At 45.2% G+C, this 19,312-nt stretch overlaps 1 protein-coding gene across 1 annotated transcript in view; it reads left to right on the top strand.

The window, feature by feature from the left end:
• Positions 1-12,183: 12,183 nt before the first annotated feature.
• mxd4 (MAX dimerization protein 4) overlaps positions 12,184-19,312 on the top strand; it is a 29,989-nt gene continuing 22,860 nt past the window's right edge. The window contains exons 1-3 of the mRNA XM_076031770.1: positions 12,184-12,437; positions 13,171-13,270; positions 17,558-17,587. Coding sequence (XP_075887885.1) covers positions 12,374-12,437; positions 13,171-13,270; positions 17,558-17,587 — 194 coding nt within the window. The 5' untranslated portion in view covers positions 12,184-12,373. The remainder of the gene's footprint in view (positions 12,438-13,170; positions 13,271-17,557; positions 17,588-19,312) is intronic.

Below are 19,312 nucleotides of genomic sequence, written 5' to 3' on the forward strand. Positions count from 1 at the left end.
CAACGTTGTCTTTTTGAAAATGGTTCAAAAGCTGGCAAAGTAGCAAGATGTTCAAGAAAGTCATTAAAAGATACTTTGCTGAAAAGAAACAGTTTCTGTTCCATTTATGTAGAAGCAAACAAAAAAACAAAACAAACAAAAATGGTCATTTTTCTGTTTTGTTGTTACATGTCTTTGTTATTCACAGTCTTGGTCTTGTCTCGGTCTCAGTTGGTGCGGCCTTGACTACAACACTTGCTTCCAGTGACACAAGAGGAAACGCGGCACGATATCTTGCCTCCTTCACCACGACAGACGTGCTCACTGCAGGTTGTGTAGCTGCAGCTTGTGTAGCTGCAGGTTTCCACCCAGCCGACTGTTGCTCAGCTGGCTTCCTTCCACCAGCGACTCTCTCTCCCTCTCTCTAGTTTTCCCTCCTGCCCTGCTATGCCCTGCTCTGCTCCGCTCTGCTCACTGTTTTCCTTTCTGCATTTTTTTTCTTTTTTCTGGAGTCCTGAGACACAGTGACCCACTTCCAGTTCCTCCCTCTCTCTCTCTCTCTCTCTCTCTCGCTCTCTCTTTCTCTCTTTCTCTCTATCCAAGCACCGTGCGAGTGAATGTTGGTGCTAAACTTTTTTATTTTGTTGCCTCCTCGTCGTTGTTGTTGTTGTTTTTCTTTTGCTCCAGAGACCACGGAACACTTTTCATTCTCCCATGCCTCCCCCTCGACACCCCCACACCTCAACACACACAAACACACTCTTCACTCTCTCACACTCTCCTCTCACCGCGCGGCCCGGGGGAGGCGACGTGTTTTTTTTTCTTTTTTTGCGAGAGAGGAGAGGGAGTGGACTGGGGATGTTTGCCATGAGTCATTACCAGGGGACCCCTGGCACTCGGGTGTACCCCTCCTCTGCATGCAAGGAATGCTAGATAGTTGCACTCCAGGACCTTAATAAAAGGGGGTCACTCATTCAAATGCAGACAGCATAACTTAATGAAAGTTTGACAGACAAGCGGAGGGAGAGACGACAAAGAGAAGGCGACTCAGACTCTGTGCAGCTCCATCCAGGGGAGCTGAAAATTGACGGTCTGCAGGGTTTTATGAGGTTTTTTCCCCCCCTCTCTCCCCTCGCTAGGTGTGCACAGCTGCATTCTGGGGCTGTGGAAACATTTGCAGGCTCACACAAGGACCTGGCTCCCTGACACACTCTGTCATTAAACATGCATGTTGGACCCGTACCTGCAGAATCCATTATGACCCAGTGAATAGAAGAGAACTTTCTTTCTTCCTTTCCTTTCCTCCCTCCTTTCTTCCTTACCCTCCCCTCCTCTCTCTCTCTCTCTCTCTCTCTCTCTCACTCTCTCTCTCTCCCTCCGCTCTTGACTCCAGCTCTCTCCTCCCTCTTGTTTTTCTCCTCGGCTCCCTCTACCTTCCCCCCATCGCTGAGTCTGGCAGGGCCACGGGTTCAAAGACGTGCGAGTACCAGAATGTAGGTCAGCCATCGGTGCTGAGTTACCGATTAGAAACAGCTGTGCATTTCTGGGCCGGCTTTGCTCCAGTCTGCCGAGTCCGGCAGCCATGGCAGAGGTTCTCGCCCCTTCTGCGAGCAAAAACTTCTGCAATCCGCTGCACTTTTCTCTGCATAAAATCGACGAACAGCGGGACGGCGCGGGGCCGCCCTGGTCTGCTCGAGCTCTTATAAAACCTTCTCCTGGTTTTTGAACGCAGACAAATCTCACAGATCCAGGTAAAATGTAAAAATTGACGTCCTACTGGAAAAAGCAAGAAAACAAATAAAAGAACTAGCATCTGTCTTTCCCGATGTGCATGTTTCCGCCACTTTAGTTCCGACATAAAAACACCCCTGGAGGTTCATTGGCCTCCTTTTCTGGGAGCCCTTATAAACAGCCGGGCATGAATGTGGTTCTGCCTATTGTTTTCGCATGAAAACATTGCTCAACTGCGGAATGTGTTTCCCCTCCCGCCGCTCCGGACAAGGGCTGATGTGTAACATGAATTATCCAGACGGTGCCTGAGCAGCGGTGGGTCCCGAAGGTGATACCTATACTAGCGTGTCAGGATTAGACCTTGATACCCCCCCGCCCCAACCCGAAGGACCTGCCCTAATTGACAGGGCTGGTTTTCATATACGTATATATACACACAGCACCTGGGGGTAATTACCCTCCTCGGCCCGTGGGGACGTCACCTGTCGGGGGGGGGGCCCTCGGCATGTGCAAAGAGGAAAGAGGGATGGCTTATTTTCGCCGTCGAGGGCCCTGCCTATCAATCTTTGCACTCAAATTTACACATGTGCAAGGTGCAACCCCTCCCACACTACTTCCTGCAAAGCTGGAGGCAGAAAAACTGCTGAGGGTGTTGCGTTGAGAGCTACAAGTGCCTCACATCTGCATTCGCAAATAGACTGAATTTGAACTTGAAAGTGGAAAATATGAGCACAAAGGGTCCACAGCATGTGCACAGCTCCTGGAAACCGTCCCATTTTTATGCTGACGAGGCCCTCGGGACCACTCCTCCTTTTATTACTAATAGTTGTAAAAGATTTTATTTGTTTGCACGGCAAAACCTTCATTAAATGGAGAAAATTGCATGGGGAAATAGTGAAATGGTGCCGCTAAATTGCGGGAGGGCAGCAGAGCATGTTGTCCTGTGAGTTCAGTGTTAGAAAGGTTATAAAGAAGGAAGGCCACAGGCATCCTCTCTGCCTGCACCAAGCTCATTGGCTGCAGGTTTAGACTGCCAACCAATAGATTTACTGGAGTTAGGAATTTTCCCCGCAAGCCATCTCTCTTCTGCATACAGATCAGGAGTTTGTTTTTTTTGTTGTTGTTAAATGTGTTTTTAAGTTTAGGTTAAATATATATCTGTTCCATTCCCTTTCTTTGTGTTATGTTTTGTCATGTTATGTTATGTCATGTTATGTCATGGTATGTTATGTCATGTTATGTTATGTTATGTTATGTTATGTTATGTTATGTTATGTTGCGCAAAACAGCACTTTACAATGAAATGCTGTCTAGTCCAATGCTGTGTCATGAGTCACAATTTGCGATGCTATTTAGTTCTTAGTTTACTTCTATGTATTGACTGTAACTGATGGCGACGCTGCTCCAGGCCTCTGATTAACAACAAAGATTTCCTCGTAGTTTTTCTATACATTCATTTTAAATCTATCTTCACTTCTATCTCTTCCTTTTATTTTCTGTGCACTTTTCTGTGTTTTCTTCGCTGCAGAAGCAATTTCTCTTCAGAGGCACATGACCAAAGTCGAGCTGGGTTGAGGCATGACAAAAAAACAAAGTGTGAAAGGGGGGAGGCAGTGGAAGAGTACAGCAGAGGGAGAGAGGGGCGATGACTACACAGTGCAGACCTTTTAGCACTCCTCCCACCACTGCCAACTCAGCACCGGATATGAGCCCAGCCCTGTACCTTACAGCTGTGGGCCTACAAACCAGATGGGCAGTATAACAGCGCACTAGACACCCAAACACACACAGTCTACATATAGCCCACTCGCTCGCACAAGTGTGCGTGCAAGTGTGTGTGTGTGTGGGGGGGGGGGCTGAAATAAAAAGACTGGCTGGCACGCAGTCATTCACAATAACACATGTCACACAAAATGGTGCCGCGAGATGGTAGTAATTACAGACTTGCGTAGCCTCTGACATTTGTCCTCTCCACGCCCTTTTACCACTTGTGAGCTGGCTGATGAAAAGCTTAAGCGAGACATTCAAACAATGCAGGTACTCCCAGACGCGTGCGACTCATTGACAGTTGCTTGTAGTTTTGGTTTCCTCTGAAAGGTATGGAAGCTTGCGCAAGCTCAGGTCTATAGCATCTGAACAGAGTCGTCTTGTTCTGCTGTTGGACTTGGTGAGCAAAACAAGTTGTGACATTGCTGAATAACATAAACTGGAACCTTAGTGCCCGTGTGCTAGCTAAGAAAAGATCAGTACATGTGAGCATACAAACTTGGATCAGCTTCTTTTCTATCATTCATAATTTTATTTATTAATCTAAATTAATTGAATTTTTTTTTAAGTTGGGTAAGGCGCAGAATTATGTATTACTGGCCATATTTTACCCATCTGCATCAAATATTTCTCTTTGACTAACCTAATCCGGTGGGGGAGCCTTCCTGCACTCAACCTTCAACTCTGATAGTACCACTAATCACAGAGAGTGATGTTGTGCAATTCACTTGATCTTTAAAAAGAGGATGGAAACCACAGAACAACTCATTTTGTTGTGTCCTACCATGTCATGGGATGGATAGGGTGCAACCTCTAGCGCCAACTGCCGAGGCTAAATGGGCCGACGCTCAAAGAAAGAGAATTTTTTTGAGGGTAGAGTCCCACTTCAGCTGTATGTAAGGATAGAAACATGTGATCATACGTGATGATGTGGTTATAACGTGTGATTAAAAAACAGGAAGCAGGTTAAACGTAGCAGCACACCAGGGATTTGTCCTGACCAGGATTTTCGGTGAGATATGAAACTCAGGCCTGAACCATGGGCTGGGTCTCAACGAGGTTGCTCTCATTTTCTTAAAGTCATCCATTATCAGACGTGGGTTATGGGCTATGGGTGGGTGGTCTGTCACCGTTCGCCGCTGCTGCCCACCCACTGGAGAATATAGGCCTGGTTTGCATATTTATAAGCAGGATGTTTGTTGTTGGAGACCCGCTGTTTAAATGTATGAATTAGCTTGTAGTTCGCTAGTTTCCATGGCCACGGATATGGTTGTTTTATTTGGGTCCATTCAACCTCACATACGCTCCCCCACCTCCCGCTCCCCCTCCTTAGTTTCAGTGCCTCTTTAGCTTATTTACTTGGTGTTGGTGTTTCAGCCTGATTGGCTGTCGTGGGAGTTACCAGACAGGGTCATTTTAAAACCATAACAGACAAGAGACAGACCGTTTCAGTGACATACGGTCAAAATAGTCTCAAAATGCACACAGAAGGACTCACAAATGCATTGTTTTTTCCAACGCATTGTCTACTCTGTTGCCAATCAGGAACCTCCCGGCAGTGAAAATATCTCATATTTCGAGACAATCTCATACTCTCAGTTGTTTTAACGACCAAAATTGTGTATAAAGACAGGGTGTAAAATAGCCAGTTCAATTTAAGATTGCGTTTTGAGGGGCGAGCTTCCATACATGTGATTCATTTGCAGTATTGTGGTTCCGTTAAGGGTCCTATACCACTGACCTGCTACCCAGAGCCCACAGTATTTTGAGACTGGGGAAGGGCCCCCACTGTTCATTGAAGTGATGGGCTGGGGACGTACTTTCACATCACTTTGTCTGTAAAATGTGCTGGCGTCAGTGCCAACATTCTCTCCGAGAGCAGAAAAAGTCACTAGATTTGTTGCCGCTCGCTTTTGACGGTCAAAGTTGCCAAGGCGTTCTCTGGAGAGTCGCCAAATCGACCGGCAGAGTGCCAAGTTGGCAACTCTGCTTCTGTCGGTGGCACTGTGTTGGCTGAAAAGAAGGGAGACGTCTGATTGGCTACAAACAAATACCTGTGAAAAACAATGCATCTGTGCATCGGTCTGGGTCTGGGTAGTCTGTGAATGCAGGGTCAGCAGTTTGTATAATTGTAATATGTTAAAACGTACATGCTAGTTTTCTTTGATGAAAACTGAAGATTATTTTAAATAAAATAAAGATTGTTTGTGTGTTTCACATAGAAATAAGTATGGCTACAAAACTGTACGTAGATGTGGAAACAAAGTTTGGTTAAAAAACCACGCTCATGCGTACAGACCTGGAGAACACTGATGACCAAAAAAAAGCTCCTTAAAGAATTAAAGAGCATAACACAGGCCTTTGCAAGGGAAATACATTACGTTGGGATGCCAGCGGCAACAAGGAGATTTGGGTATTGGCTGCTCGTCGCGTATTTATTTACATTAACTTTGTCCCACCCTCTTGTGTTTACAGCAGTCGAGCTATATAATGACCCGTTTAAAACATGCTCATTACAGAGATGAACAGATATGCGTGTAGATTGGCTTCGACTGAACGGTAGAAGCTGACAGGGTGAGTATTGTCTATAATCCTAGGGAAGATGAAGAAAGCCTATTGTGGAAAATGTCTAGACTGGATGCATGACTATGTGCAGCGGGGTCTCTTTTTTTTTCTTCTTCTTCACTCTACATCTGAGATACTTTGGCTGAGGGACAGACTTTGTTGATTTCAAAGCCACAGCAGAGAGACCAAAAGGCCCACATACCGCAATTTAAGGTCCGCCAACATCAAAGCTTGCGAGTCACGGCTCAGATGAGTCTTACACGTACAGAGGTTTCTTTACGCCGTGCAGTCTGCCCACTATACCATGAGAGCGCAGCGCCTTTTGAGTGTGACAATATGATGCAACTGAAGGCACAGAACTGAGGAGCCGCTGAACGGTTACGCTGTGAGTTTCGGTGCCGAAGAAAATGTTTCATCTTTTGCTGGAAAGAAACTCCACCTCATGAATTAACCATGATGTTTTCTTTTTCTTTTTTAAAATCTGTTTTTAATTAAACATTCTGAAACGTGTTCAAGAATCAGACATGTCTTTGTGGAAATTCATGTTTGGGTTAGGTTGTAGGGCAACGCAACACACCCCACCTCGCCCTTTAGGAACAATTCCAGACAGTTAATTCTTAGGTATTTCTCCGCAACGTCATCTGCTATGATGTGCCGGATTCCCTTGTTTTGTGTGTGGGGGGAGGGATCCACGATGGCTCATGTATTCAGTGATTAAGAGTTTTTTTTTTTTATAGTAAGCCTCTACTATGCAAATGGTGTGGTGTGTTGCATCAAGACAAATCCCGGAGCCAAAGAACCGAGAGTTGCAGTTGTAATTGCGGGTGTGAGTCACACAAGCGGGAGCACCTTGTTGTCACGAGACACCACCAGTCGTGTGAGATGTTTTTTTCATGGCCAATCAGAATTCGCTCGGGCCTAATGCGTAGTGACCTTTGCACAGAATGCTGGGTTTCTGATCTGATCCCTTCTAATAGGCTTTGGGTGTATCAGGTCAGAGTTTTAGCATTGCTTTCACTGCATACAGGGACATGTCAGCTAAATTTATATATTTTACCTCTCTTATCTGATCCTGGGCCTACTTACAGAAAATGTTTTCCCGGACTTAAGCAGTTACACAGAGCCTGGTCGCATTAATGGGCGTAATCCTGATTACATGTATTACTGAAATGGTGGAAAGCCTTCCAAGCAAACGACCTTTGACCTGGAGGATGTGCTGAGAAGGATGCTTGTGCATGGGAGGGATATAGCTGGTCAGCAATCCGTGTCAGACAGATAAGCAGCTCCGGGACTCTCCCCCCCTCTCGACATTGTTGTAGTTCTTCATTTACAACATGAGTCAAAACAAACTGGAGGAGCAACTCTCAGCAAAAGGCCTTTACTTTGCTGTGAGATAAATACAGGGGTACTGAGGTGGTGCAGAGAATGCTGGTCTAATGATGATTCAAGAGAATGGGAAAAAAACTGCCAACTGATCGGCCAGCCATGGCTCCCAGCCATTTCTTGTCTTTTAAAAGCCTTAAAGACGTTGTTACCTCTCTGGTCTCCAGTCCCTTTATTGCTGAATGTTTTACGAGGCACAAGCTTGACTGTAAATGATCACGAGAAGTCCTGTGTAAAGGGGGGAGCATCCTCCGGTGACACAATGACTGTGTCTGGCTTATTTCCTCAGGAGAGCGCTTTGAGAAGAAGGCCTGCTGTGGTAAAGAAGCACACAACACACGCAGCCGCCGTCGGCATCCACGTCTCAAAGTGGAAATTTCCAGTAACGGGTGGATGAAACCTGTCTTGTTTACAGTTCATCGGGCTGATTTATGAAATTAGTTATTCGTTGCTATGTTAAGTGTAAAGAGATGTCCACCACATACACACACCACCGCATAAAAATGATATAGTTCTGGTATACATGTACAAAGATCCCGTTGGGTTGCTGCACATGTCTTACTGGTGTCATAGATGTGATTCCCAAACGGCAAGCCAATGACACACTGAGAAATGAGAGGGGAAATTAAGGCTTTGAGGTGTACGTAGAGAAGTGTTTTTCAACCTTTTTTTTGAGCATGGGTACATTTTTAACATTGAAAAAAAAATCCCATGGCACACCCACGAACCAAAATCATTTTAACATGATACTTCTTAACATAATAGTGACAATATAGTCTCTTAAATTCTTGATACTCACTCAGTGTGAAACCTGGGCCTGTTTAGGTACACACAAAGCTGATATCCTGAAGAATTGAAGGAGCAAAATAGAGGTACATTTATTTAAAAGCACAGTCACTCCACAATGGAATGTTATTAATTTTGTTGGGACCAATTCAGTGAAATTGGATAATTTTTCCTTGGCACACCTTCCATTATCTCACGGTTCACTAGTGTTCCCCGGCACAGTGGTTGAAAAACACTGATGAAGAGCATTTTGCAAAAAGCCTGCAGTTGCAAATGACTCCAGCTCCCTAACTTACATTGTATTGAAACCATTTCCGAAAGGAAAACATTTTTTGAGATTAATAAGTGGGTAACAGTTGGCTTTTTCTCGGTTATTATTATTTTTATGGGCCAATTTTCAAAAAGGGAGCTGGTACGCAGGGTGAACATTTGCCAGCTGGTGATTTCCAGCACAGATGTGGCCGCCGACTCATGGTGGGTTTGTTATGATGGAAATTTTTGGCTGACATGCAGAAAACAAAGAGAGCGCAGCGCAGAGGAGGGACTACAGTGACTGGCCTGCCGGGCCTGAGGCAGCGAGGGCTGCAAGGCCTGAGCCACTGTGATCAGTGAGCATGCAGATGATAAGTCTATAAATAGACACAAACAGTGGAAGGACTTAAAAGGCTATATAAGGCAATGTGTGCGTTGAGTGGATGAGTGAATGGCTGTTGAAATTTGGCACTCTAATGAATTCTTTAGAATGTCATTCGACGTTATTACAAATGTTCTCTGGTTTGGCCTCGGTGATTAAAATGGTGGTCAAGCATGCTGTCTCTTCTTGCTGTACGTGATGTGAAATTCACCGCAGCATTCCTTAAATCAACGAAAACATTAATTGTGACATTTGTAGCGGCTTATTTATTAAGCTGCTACAAATGTCAAAGGGAAGAAAAAAAAATTTGATTTGTGAGATCTGTGCTTCCTGCAAATGTGCCAAGACGCAGAGGCGTAAACTTGTAGGCGATACAGACATTTATATCACCCCGCCAGTACTCTTGCCACACTGTTGTTATCAGTAGAAAATGGTTTGTTTTTTTAAAAAGGACACAAGGCAATTAGATAGTTGTGTCTATAGGGAAAATTAGAAACTAATCTGTTTATTTATTTATTTTTAACTCTAAAAAGCTCAAGCACAATGTGATGTGTACTCTGACCAAATAAAATAGAAAGAGAGACAGACAGACAGACAGAGAGCGAGCGAGAGAGAGAGAGAGGCATTATGCCAGTCATATTCTTTGTTTGAGTGTACAGACACGGCCAATAAAGCTGATTCAGATGATTCTGATAATAATTTGACTGAGTTTGAATGATGTTACTGTAAAAAAGAGATGCATTCAGTTGAAAAAAAAACAAACCCATTTCTAACATGGTCTATTTCTGGGTGAAGATTTTTTTTTATATGCACAGATACAGATGCAACACCCACATGCAGATGAGTGCCTGCTTACTTATGGGCCTCTGTTTTATTATACTGACCCCCCAGCCCACACACACACACACGCACACACACACACACACACACACACACACACACACACCACCAAAGAGGTCAAATAAATGCTTGCACAGCAAATCCAAACACAGTAGCTGTGTGGCTAGCTGTAGCACCTGTGGCTCAATACAAGATGTGCAAAGTTCAGCTGCATGGTGAATCATCATCACTGAGTATCTGGTACAATGATAAATGCTATAACTTCTGCAATTACCCCAGAAAAAGTCATAGGATTTAACTCAAATGCAGCATGAGGCTCACCCAGAAATGCAGGAGCTTAGTCATTATGAAACACTTGCCCTGCACGTCTGCCTGGGTATTAATACTCTATGACTTTGTTGGCTGCACTGGTTTCATAAAGGGCAGGGCTAATGTGGCCTATTTAATTCAGTTGAAGGCAAATAAAGCATTAATAACATAAACATAATTTTTTTTTTTTTTAGAAAAGAAAAATCTAAATTTGTTAAAATATGTTACAGAAAACAAAGCACTTTCCTTCCATTCTGATTTGTAAATATCTTGTAGTCCTAGTTTGCATCCTAGTGTGCAGCATAGCAATACTGACTATGTACCGTGTATTGCAAAAGGATGTTGTTGGAAATTTAGTCATGTCAAAAAGAAAGAAAGAAAACAGGAAACAAGAGCTCTAGAAATGCGCACTATTCGATACAGATTCATTGGCTGCTAGATGTGGTTTCTGCTCGGCTCCATGTGACAAACCGTCAACGACCATCTGCACTTTTTTTAAGCCAACATTTACTTCACACATAATTTACATCTACAGTGTGCTCAGTGCGTATTAGTTTGAATATGTACAAGAGCGAAGCACGAGGCCTTCATAGCATACTTATTTTTCAGTCCCACGACTACACCTGTGTCGCAGAAATCTGTATTTAATTTCATGATCATGATCACTAGCGTTGGTATGAGTGTTTTTTTTTTTCCATAAATTTTGTCTGATTTTATTGTATTTGTGAAAACTAAAGATAAACTTTGGCAAATAAGGTACAATTAGGAGTACCTTATTTGCCAAAGTTTATCTTTAGTTTTTTTTTTATTACTGTACAGTATAAATTAAAAGTGGGGTATTCTATTTTTGACACTTGTGAAACAGCAACAGTAGTTGCAATAATCCATCAAGTTACAACTTGTAGATGGAAATCTTTCAATTTATGCCAACGTATTTGCCACATGGGCCCTGCAAGAGCATAACAATAATGCTAGAATAATAATAATAATAATAAAAAGTCTCTCTCACCATTAAGGCACTTCCCATGTTGTTAAGCATTTTCCCACAGTGTGCTATAATAATCTGTGACATAAAACATCTGGCTGTTAACGCTGTAAACTACAAATCACTTAAATCAACCCACATTTTTATAGTGTGTGCGCACCCCCGCTGAACTGGCTGCGACTCCTTCACTGCAACTGAAAAATGAACGCTCGCTCGTGCCCATAACACATTTGATCTCTAAAAATGAACTAGGTTCATTCTGGAAATAACTATAAGAGTTGCAGTCAATATTTGTATTCATTTGTTTTGATGTCATTTGATCTGAGAAAATACGCACATGCACATTTATAGGGACTATTTGTTATGCAACACGGACGCCAACCTATTTGCTTGTGGCGATTCAGTGCCTCACACAAGCCAATCCCTTTCATTAATAACTTTGTTATAATGTGTTGCCTGTTAACCCGTAAACCTGTAGTATCAGACAACATCAGTTGGCTGTTTTGTTGCTCCACAATTTCCTTTCTGGGTAGAGCAGGTCTGTTTTTGCACAGTTTTTGGACAGAAAAGCAAAAAAAAAAAAAAAAAAATCATACAAAGCCCATCTTGAGCTTTCCAACTCAAACATATACCTAATTTGTTAACTGCAGACATATCCCATTTGTATTTTATTTTATTGTTCTATTGTACATGTCCAACCTCACACAATTGTCACTTGAGAGTCTATCTTTATGTATCTAGGACTCATTAACCTAAATACAATATTTGTATTCTGGTTTCACTCTGTGTTTACTCAAGTTATTATATAGATTACGACAAAAGGAAAAATGAAAATGGGCCTTTGTCATACATGCAGCTGCAGTGTCACACACAAAAGCAGAATTCTCATGACGGTGCTCAAGGGATTAAAACCACCAAGGGACACGGTACTTATAAGAAGTCATCAAATTTGAGAACCAAAACAATAAGCCCCAAGTTCAACTGTGTGGACCGTGCCCAGATTTTATCGCGACAAAGCAGCGAGAACTTCTTTAAGTCGAACACCAATCAGCTGCAAGGGGGCGGGACTCGGGGTTGTTGCTAGGGTTTGTCGGCACGGCTTTCACACGGCCGAGCCAATCGGACCGCAGCTCGCTGTCTAGGTTATGACACAGCAAAAGATCCCGCCTCCGATTCTCCTGACTGGTCACTGACTTACTGTGCTGTTGATACTGTCTACTAGTTTGAGTCACTAAGACTCAGAAGTGAACACAGCGTCGATCATCTAAAGCCCTGGCACTGTTTATTTTTTATTTTTTTTTAGATAACCATTCCATAACTTCATGACTTGTACATTTGTGTAAATACCTTGCTTTTATTTTATTTTTATTTTTTTAAATAACGACAACAACGCGATGGAACTTAATTCTCTGTTAATTCTGCTGGAGGCTGCAGAGTACTTGGAGAGAAGAGACAGAGGTATTTCGAGCTAAGCTGACACCATGACATGATTTCTGGACGAATGAACATTGTCGTAAACGAAACACCAAGCCGGCATCTCTTTTGTATATTCTTGCCATCGCCGACGTAAAGTTAAAAAACGTGTCTTTCTAACAGTGCAGATATGATGTCACTTTACAGACGGCGAGACCTCGGCCGGGCACTGAGTGCAAACGAGGTTGATATTTATGCTAGCAGAAAAAGATGAAAAGCTGCATTTTATCGCCGAGATGGGGAGGCAAAAAGCAGTATTCGCACGCTTCTATATACGAGCTATTTGCATGGTTTCATTTCGAGGCTGGCTCGACTGCCATGTCGCCGAGTGTTTTGTTTTCGCACTACCTCTTCGGAAATGAGTAAACAAGATTGACATTGACCATAAGAGTCAGTCCTGTATCGATATGACACTAATGCTTCGTGTAATACACAAAAAATGCACTGGAAAAAACCCAAACACCTCGCTAAAGGCTACGTCAGTGCCGCGCAGAGCTGACACATTAAAAACATCGATCCCGAAATGGCATTTATTCACTTCACCTCTCATGTCATTTATTTATCAACGTTTCCCCTTTAAATGTTTCACGGCTACTATTTTTTCCTCTTTTCTTGCTATCTTAAAAAACATTCCTCACACCAACAGATGCGACCGGAAATTAACTGTAAACGCATTTTTTTTGTGTTGTTTTTCTTCTTCCCCTATTCTGTGGCACAGAGGCGGAGCACGGCTACGCGTCCGTGCTGCCCTACAGCAGCGACTTTTCCAGAAAGAAGACGAAAACCTCGCCGATGTCCAGGAAAACTCCCAACAATAGGTGAATATCACCAGTCCGCGTTCACGTCTCTCTCTCTCTCTCTCTCTCTCTCTCTCTCTCTCTCTCTCTCCCTCTCTCTCTCTCTCTCTCGACGGACGCGGCTGCGTGTACGTGACATACAGACAGACAGACAGACACACGCACACACACTGGGGCTTCTCTCTCTCTCTCTCTCTCTCTCTCTCTCTCTCTCTCTCTTTCTGTTTTGGTCTGTCCAATAAACACTGCCACGCGTACACTGTCAACTGTGCTGCGAGCACGCGAGGAGCGCGCACGCACGCGAGGAGCGCGCACGCGCGCGACCAAACACGCGGACACGCACGCGCGCGCGCGACGAGAACCGCCACCGAGCCGACACTTGTGCAAAGTTTTTTCCTCTCTTTTTCTCTCTCGTTATTTTCCTCCTCACGCTGAAGAGTTCCTATAGCCTCCCGGCGGCGGTGGCGGCGGCTCCCCCTGTCAGGAAGTGGAGTCCCCCTTCCTCCACCCCCACCGCTCACTCTGCAGCGTCCATCCACTCGCTCCCGTGTCCGAGAGCTAGCTAGCACAGGGGTGGGCAAAGTTTTGGACTTGGTGGGCCACAATGGGTTCTAAAATTTGACAGAGCTGGGGTTGCAGGAGCAGATGGGTGGAGTGTTTTGGTGAGCCACCTCATAGGAGACAAAATAAAAATGTATTACGGGATTTGTAGAAAACGTGTGCTGTAATGTCCGTTGAAAAGCAAAGTTACAACAAAATGTTTCTTTGAAGCCTCCACGGTGTTTGACGTGACTCTTAAAAAGCTTAAAAAATGGATGAAATACAGCTATTTTATGACTTGCTTACTATTCGTATCATTTCTTCATGTTCGGCGGGCCAGATTGGAAAGCTTCACGGGGCCACATATGGCCCCCTGGGCCGTAGTTTGCCCACGCCTGCTCTATCTTCTTCTCGTTAAATTGTAATCAAGGCGAGCTCGTCTCGAGTTTCACCTCCCCTCACCCCTCCACCACCATTTAAATTTATATGCGGCAATCGACGTAAAATCCAACCTCGCGGCCGTAAACACTACGTGAGCCGAGCTCGGTTTCGTTTTCAGTCTTAGCAGACAACGTGTCTCGTTGGACAGGATAAGGGTCATTTAAACATCAGCTGCTTGACATTTTATTAGTCACGCTGAAAGTTAAAGGGCCAGGGTGTGAGTAAAGCTGTCACTACGCCCTCGTTCCCGCGTTGATTCACCGAAACACACACAGAGATTAATGTGTGTTTTTTGGTTTGTCTTACTTTCTTCTTCTTCTTCTTCTTCTTCTTCTTCTTCTTCTTCTTCTTCTTCTTCTTCTTCGTGTAGTTCGCTGACGTGTTGTCAGTCAAGCTCATGTTATTTCCAAGAGTGGTTTGCATCGTTGCCTAATATCTCAGTCTGGGATCGGGAGATACTTATTCAGTAGTGAGTTATGTCATTGCGTTGTCGCGCCGTCATTCCGCTCTTTTAAAGATGAATGGCTGTCGGAATTCCTAAAGTGATATTGTCGCTTTGCGTCGAAAACACGAGAATGTAGTCATGTCAACATTCCTTCGTCTTGCTCTCACAAAGTAACACAATAAGGCTACATTGAATATCTCCCTGTGTGCGTGCGTGTGTAACTGTGTGTGTGTTGATGTGGCAGGTGGGTGTGGTAGCTGTAACAGACACCTACACACCAGCCTCCACCAGTCACCGCCTGGCCTCACCAACCCGGCCGTGCTTTTTCTAGCTCCTCCTCATGACTGCTCCCAGGGAAAAATGCACCAAATTTAGTTTTTCTCGAGTCCTTTTTTTCCCGACCGATTATTCTGAACGCATTCGGTTGGGTGCTAGCTCCTGTATCTCGCAGTCGACTGTTTATTTTTAGTCGAACAGATGCTCCTTGTTGGTCACAAAGCACAACGCTCGGCTTTGTAGAAGCTCTCGCTGGTGTGTCATGGAGTTCGGTGTTGTGATCGGTTTCTGCAGCTGGAAGCAGATAACGTGTTCGGCTACGGTGCGACGCCCGGGGGTGAACAAAAGAAGAAAAATGTCAGAAAGTTGAGAGTTGAGAGAGTGAAAATGCAAGGGTGAAAGTATTCCAGCCAATACGAGCGTGCACCATGATGCAACAGTGCAGAGGTGCTAACCTTAATCTGACATTATGTCTCTTTAAGCTTGGTTTTAGGAACACGAGTAACGCCCCGCTCAAAGTGGAAACACACTTGAGGCTCCGCGGAGATAAGCTCGGGCGTCGCTCCGTTTGCAGGAGGAGGGGAAGATTTATGGGATAATTTGTAGGCCTTTGATCATCGGGGGACAAGTTCGTGACAAGAGGAGTCCGTTTGCGCTGCGTATCGCGAAAACAAGACTCGAAGGAGACGAAGCTCTCCCGACGATCGATGTCGCTGTTCACCCCGCTGCCGCGCAGTTTATCGCGAGGATCTCCAGCGCGACACAACGTCGCGTTTCTACTGCCGTTTGCAGCGTCAGTCCGGCCTCCCCGGCAGGCTGTGGGAACCGCTGCACGCACGCCATCGGTCGTGCGTGCGGGCCTTTTTCGACATCAGAAAAAGGCCCGCTTGTCCGCCCGGGCCCTTTTGTTGCCGCTGTTTATGTTTTTATTGCTGCGGTCACCATGGCGGTCTCATGAACGGAGGGCCTGTTTTCAGACGGACACTGGTGGCCTCGGCGCTCCGCACTCTCCTCGGAATAGCCCGCACGTCTGGGGACTTCTGCAGCGTCCACTTTTCCACCGCTTCTGTCACGCTCTCTGAAACGGCGGCGCGTGTGTGCGTGCGCGCACGTGAGTGTGTGTGACAGCGTTCACGGTGGGAGGCTCAGTTGCTGCTCTCTCTCCCTCGAGGGGGGTGGCTAGGCTAGGCCTCTGCTGTGCTGCTCTGCGCTTGTTGCAGCAGCAGCAGCAGCAGCAGCAGCAGCAGCAGAAAAAAGCCTGCTTTTTATGTTATTGTCATATTTTACAGTGACTCAGGTAAAACCAGTGTGTGAAAATACATGGAGGTTAGAGGGGGTCGTACCCAGCGATTAACCCATGAGATCCCCTTAAAACCCCCGAAGCAAAATTTTAGGGGGTCTCATATTTTTTTTTATTCTTAAAAATGTATATTATTCTCACTAATAGTCACTGAAATGTCTCAAAGATCACCCTGTCTGATAGGAAACTTTTTAAAATATTATTCAGAATTTTTTTTTGCCAACCAGAGTTTATGTGCATGTTCACTGAATACCAAGGGTGTCAAACTCAAACACACAGTGGGGTCAAAATTTAAAACTTAGACAAAGTCGCGGGCCAACATTGACATTTATTGAAAACATCTTCCTCCAAATAGAACAGTGAACCTTTTTATATGGACCCCAAATGAGTTTCGCTGTAACATGAAAATGGAACAAGCAACGTTTAATACTTTACAATAAGTAGCTTCATATTGCACTCATGCAAAATTAAATTTCAAATTAAAAACACACAATGAAATAAATAAAATGTAAATAAAAATTGCATTTCTCCTTTTTTATTTGCAGCCTTTTGATTTTAATTTCAACAGTAACCTTTTTCCATGGACTGATAATGAACTTAAAAATAAAATAGCAATGACAAACCAATTACTAACTACTAAACTAATCACTAACTAACTACTAATGATATCCTTCAATGAACGTGCAACCACTCAAGCCCATTCAAAACGGGCTTACTTATAGTCTGTTAAAGTAAGTAGTCAGCCAGAATACCAGCAGAGCATTCTGTGATTTGTAGTATTAGCGGTACAAGTGCTGTATAATACCGACGGGCCAGCTCTAGGGCCAAATTTGGCCCGCAGGCCAGAGTTTGACACCTATGCTGTACACTGTATGTGTTCTTAATGAGACTCTTTTGGCTTGCATCCATGAAATATGGTACGGTTTTTATAGGCTTCGTGCATGTTATGGAAACCTAGGTTGGTATTGAGTAACAATCAGGAGGATGGGGACCCCCCCTGAATATTGACAGGTGTTTCACACACTGGGTAAAACTGTGTCGAACCGCATTTAAAAGCCTGAAAACCAGCAGCCTGTGGCCGAGAAGCACGGCAGCGCCTTTGAAGGCCTCGTCGACTCATTTGACACATCTCTTTCTTTTACGACTCTTGCTTTCATCTCTCGTCATCTGGGATCCGCACGTTCACAATCCCTCAGTTCACGCTTTTACCACCATGCGTCTGTTTGTTGCATTTCGACATCTTTACATTTACTTTACCTGTGACCTGTATTTTCTAACGTCTTGTCTTTTTTTTTTGCCTTTTCAGATCGTCGCACAACGAGCTGGAGAAACACAGGTAAGGCCACATTTCAGCATTTTACGGCTTCTACCTGCGCTAGCCTCTGTCTGCCGCGCTAAACCAATCGAAAGGTGGGCTGCCGGTCAATGGCGGAGTTCTTTTTTTCCCCCTCTCCTCACCTCTCATCCCAAAGCGCCGGATAAAATCAAACCGTCATCATCCCCTCAGAAATCTGATCAATTAATTCCCGCCGTCTGAGAATGGATTTCAAGGAGCCGCGTCTCCTCCATGAGATCTCCGTCTCCAAAACCCCGTTACCATGTATGGAGAAGGGAACCCTGTCAGTGAAGTGATAATCCAGTCCAGACTGACGCTGCGGAGGGGAGGCGGGAAGAACCCCCCACCCCACCCTGTCGCCAATAGGACACACACACACACACACAAACACCACAAGCTTACATCTTATGACAGCTTTGATGTTTTTCCTTCCTTTCTTCTCCTTTTCTGCGCACATCACTCAGCCCTCTGCGGCGGCTCCAGTGATGCTCTCATTCGTTAAGGAGTGCAGACGTCTGCCTCCCCCCCACATCCTCACCCCCCCGCCCCACCCCGTTCTGTTTTGACTTCAATAACAGAGGAAGTGACTCTCCAGCTCCAAAGGGGATTCTTCTCTGCAGGAAAGCCGACTTTGATTCAACAAAGCTCAGTCGGGCAGGGGGTGGGGGGGGTGTGGTGCGGTGAGGGAGGGCAGGAGCGGAGGGGTGGGGGGTGGGGGGGGGTGGAAGCACTTTTGGGTCGGCCGGAGTCAGACGATTCTTAGAAAAGAGGAGGGTAAAAAAGGAGGGATTTAGGAAACAGCTGATGCGTCTGACAGCGTCTGAGCTCGGGGCCCTGGTGGGCGTGTGTTTGCCGCGTGTGTACGTGCGCGCGCACAGGCGCAGACGCACACACCGGCAGACACACACAAATACTTGCCTCCCGCGTCATGTGACTGAAAAGGTTTTGCCAGTCACATGTCTGTGAGCGAGCGAGCGAGCGTGCGCCAGGAGAGACAAGCCCGGGCGTGTTCCTCCTCCTTGACCTGCGAGTCAGAGCAGCAGCGGCTGAATCCCCCCCGTCCCCACCCCCTCCTTCTCCGCCCCTACGGTTGATCATTACGCTCGCAGGTGTTGAGACACACGCTGTTAGCTCACGGCCCGGCAGGCCGGGCGCGGCTGCTCAGCAGCCGTGGTGACGTCCAGCCGTTCGAACCGACACACGCCAGTGCCAGTAAAGTCTCTTCCGTCATCGCTTTGCTCACTTCCTCTATCGCCACTCCTGCCAGCCTGTCAGCCAACCACAGGTTTCTCAAAAACTCTTGAGATCCTTGACGCAGCGGCGTGATGTGCCACATCCAGTGTCGCTTTCTTACTACTTCTTACTACTACTTATTTTTAATAAATATATTGTTTCTTCTCTTTGCACTATATGGTTGCCATAATTATGCAAATTCCCCCAATGTGGCATTAATTAAGGGGGTCTATTCCATTCTATTCTATTTCCTCCCTCCCCCGTTTAACAAAAACCACAAACCTCTTTTTTCAGTCCCTTGCCGTTGTTGCTTTTTAATCGTTTGGAAAATTCAGATTTCTTACACGGCTATGAAGTTTGTCCGCGCCTTTAGAATTTACACTCTAAACCTGCTTGTCTTAAATCTAAAAAATATGCCCCCTGCCAGCGACACGGTGTAATTCGGGGTCTTTTGCACTTAAACGCATCCTGATTTAATCCCTGTCTGGACCC

Source organism: Nelusetta ayraudi, unplaced genomic scaffold (assembly GCF_046127955.1).
Source record: "Nelusetta ayraudi isolate G7.1 ecotype Tasmania unplaced genomic scaffold, CSIRO-AGI_Nayr_v1 ptg000004l, whole genome shotgun sequence".
NCBI classification, from domain to species: Eukaryota; Metazoa; Chordata; class Actinopteri; order Tetraodontiformes; family Monacanthidae; genus Nelusetta; species Nelusetta ayraudi.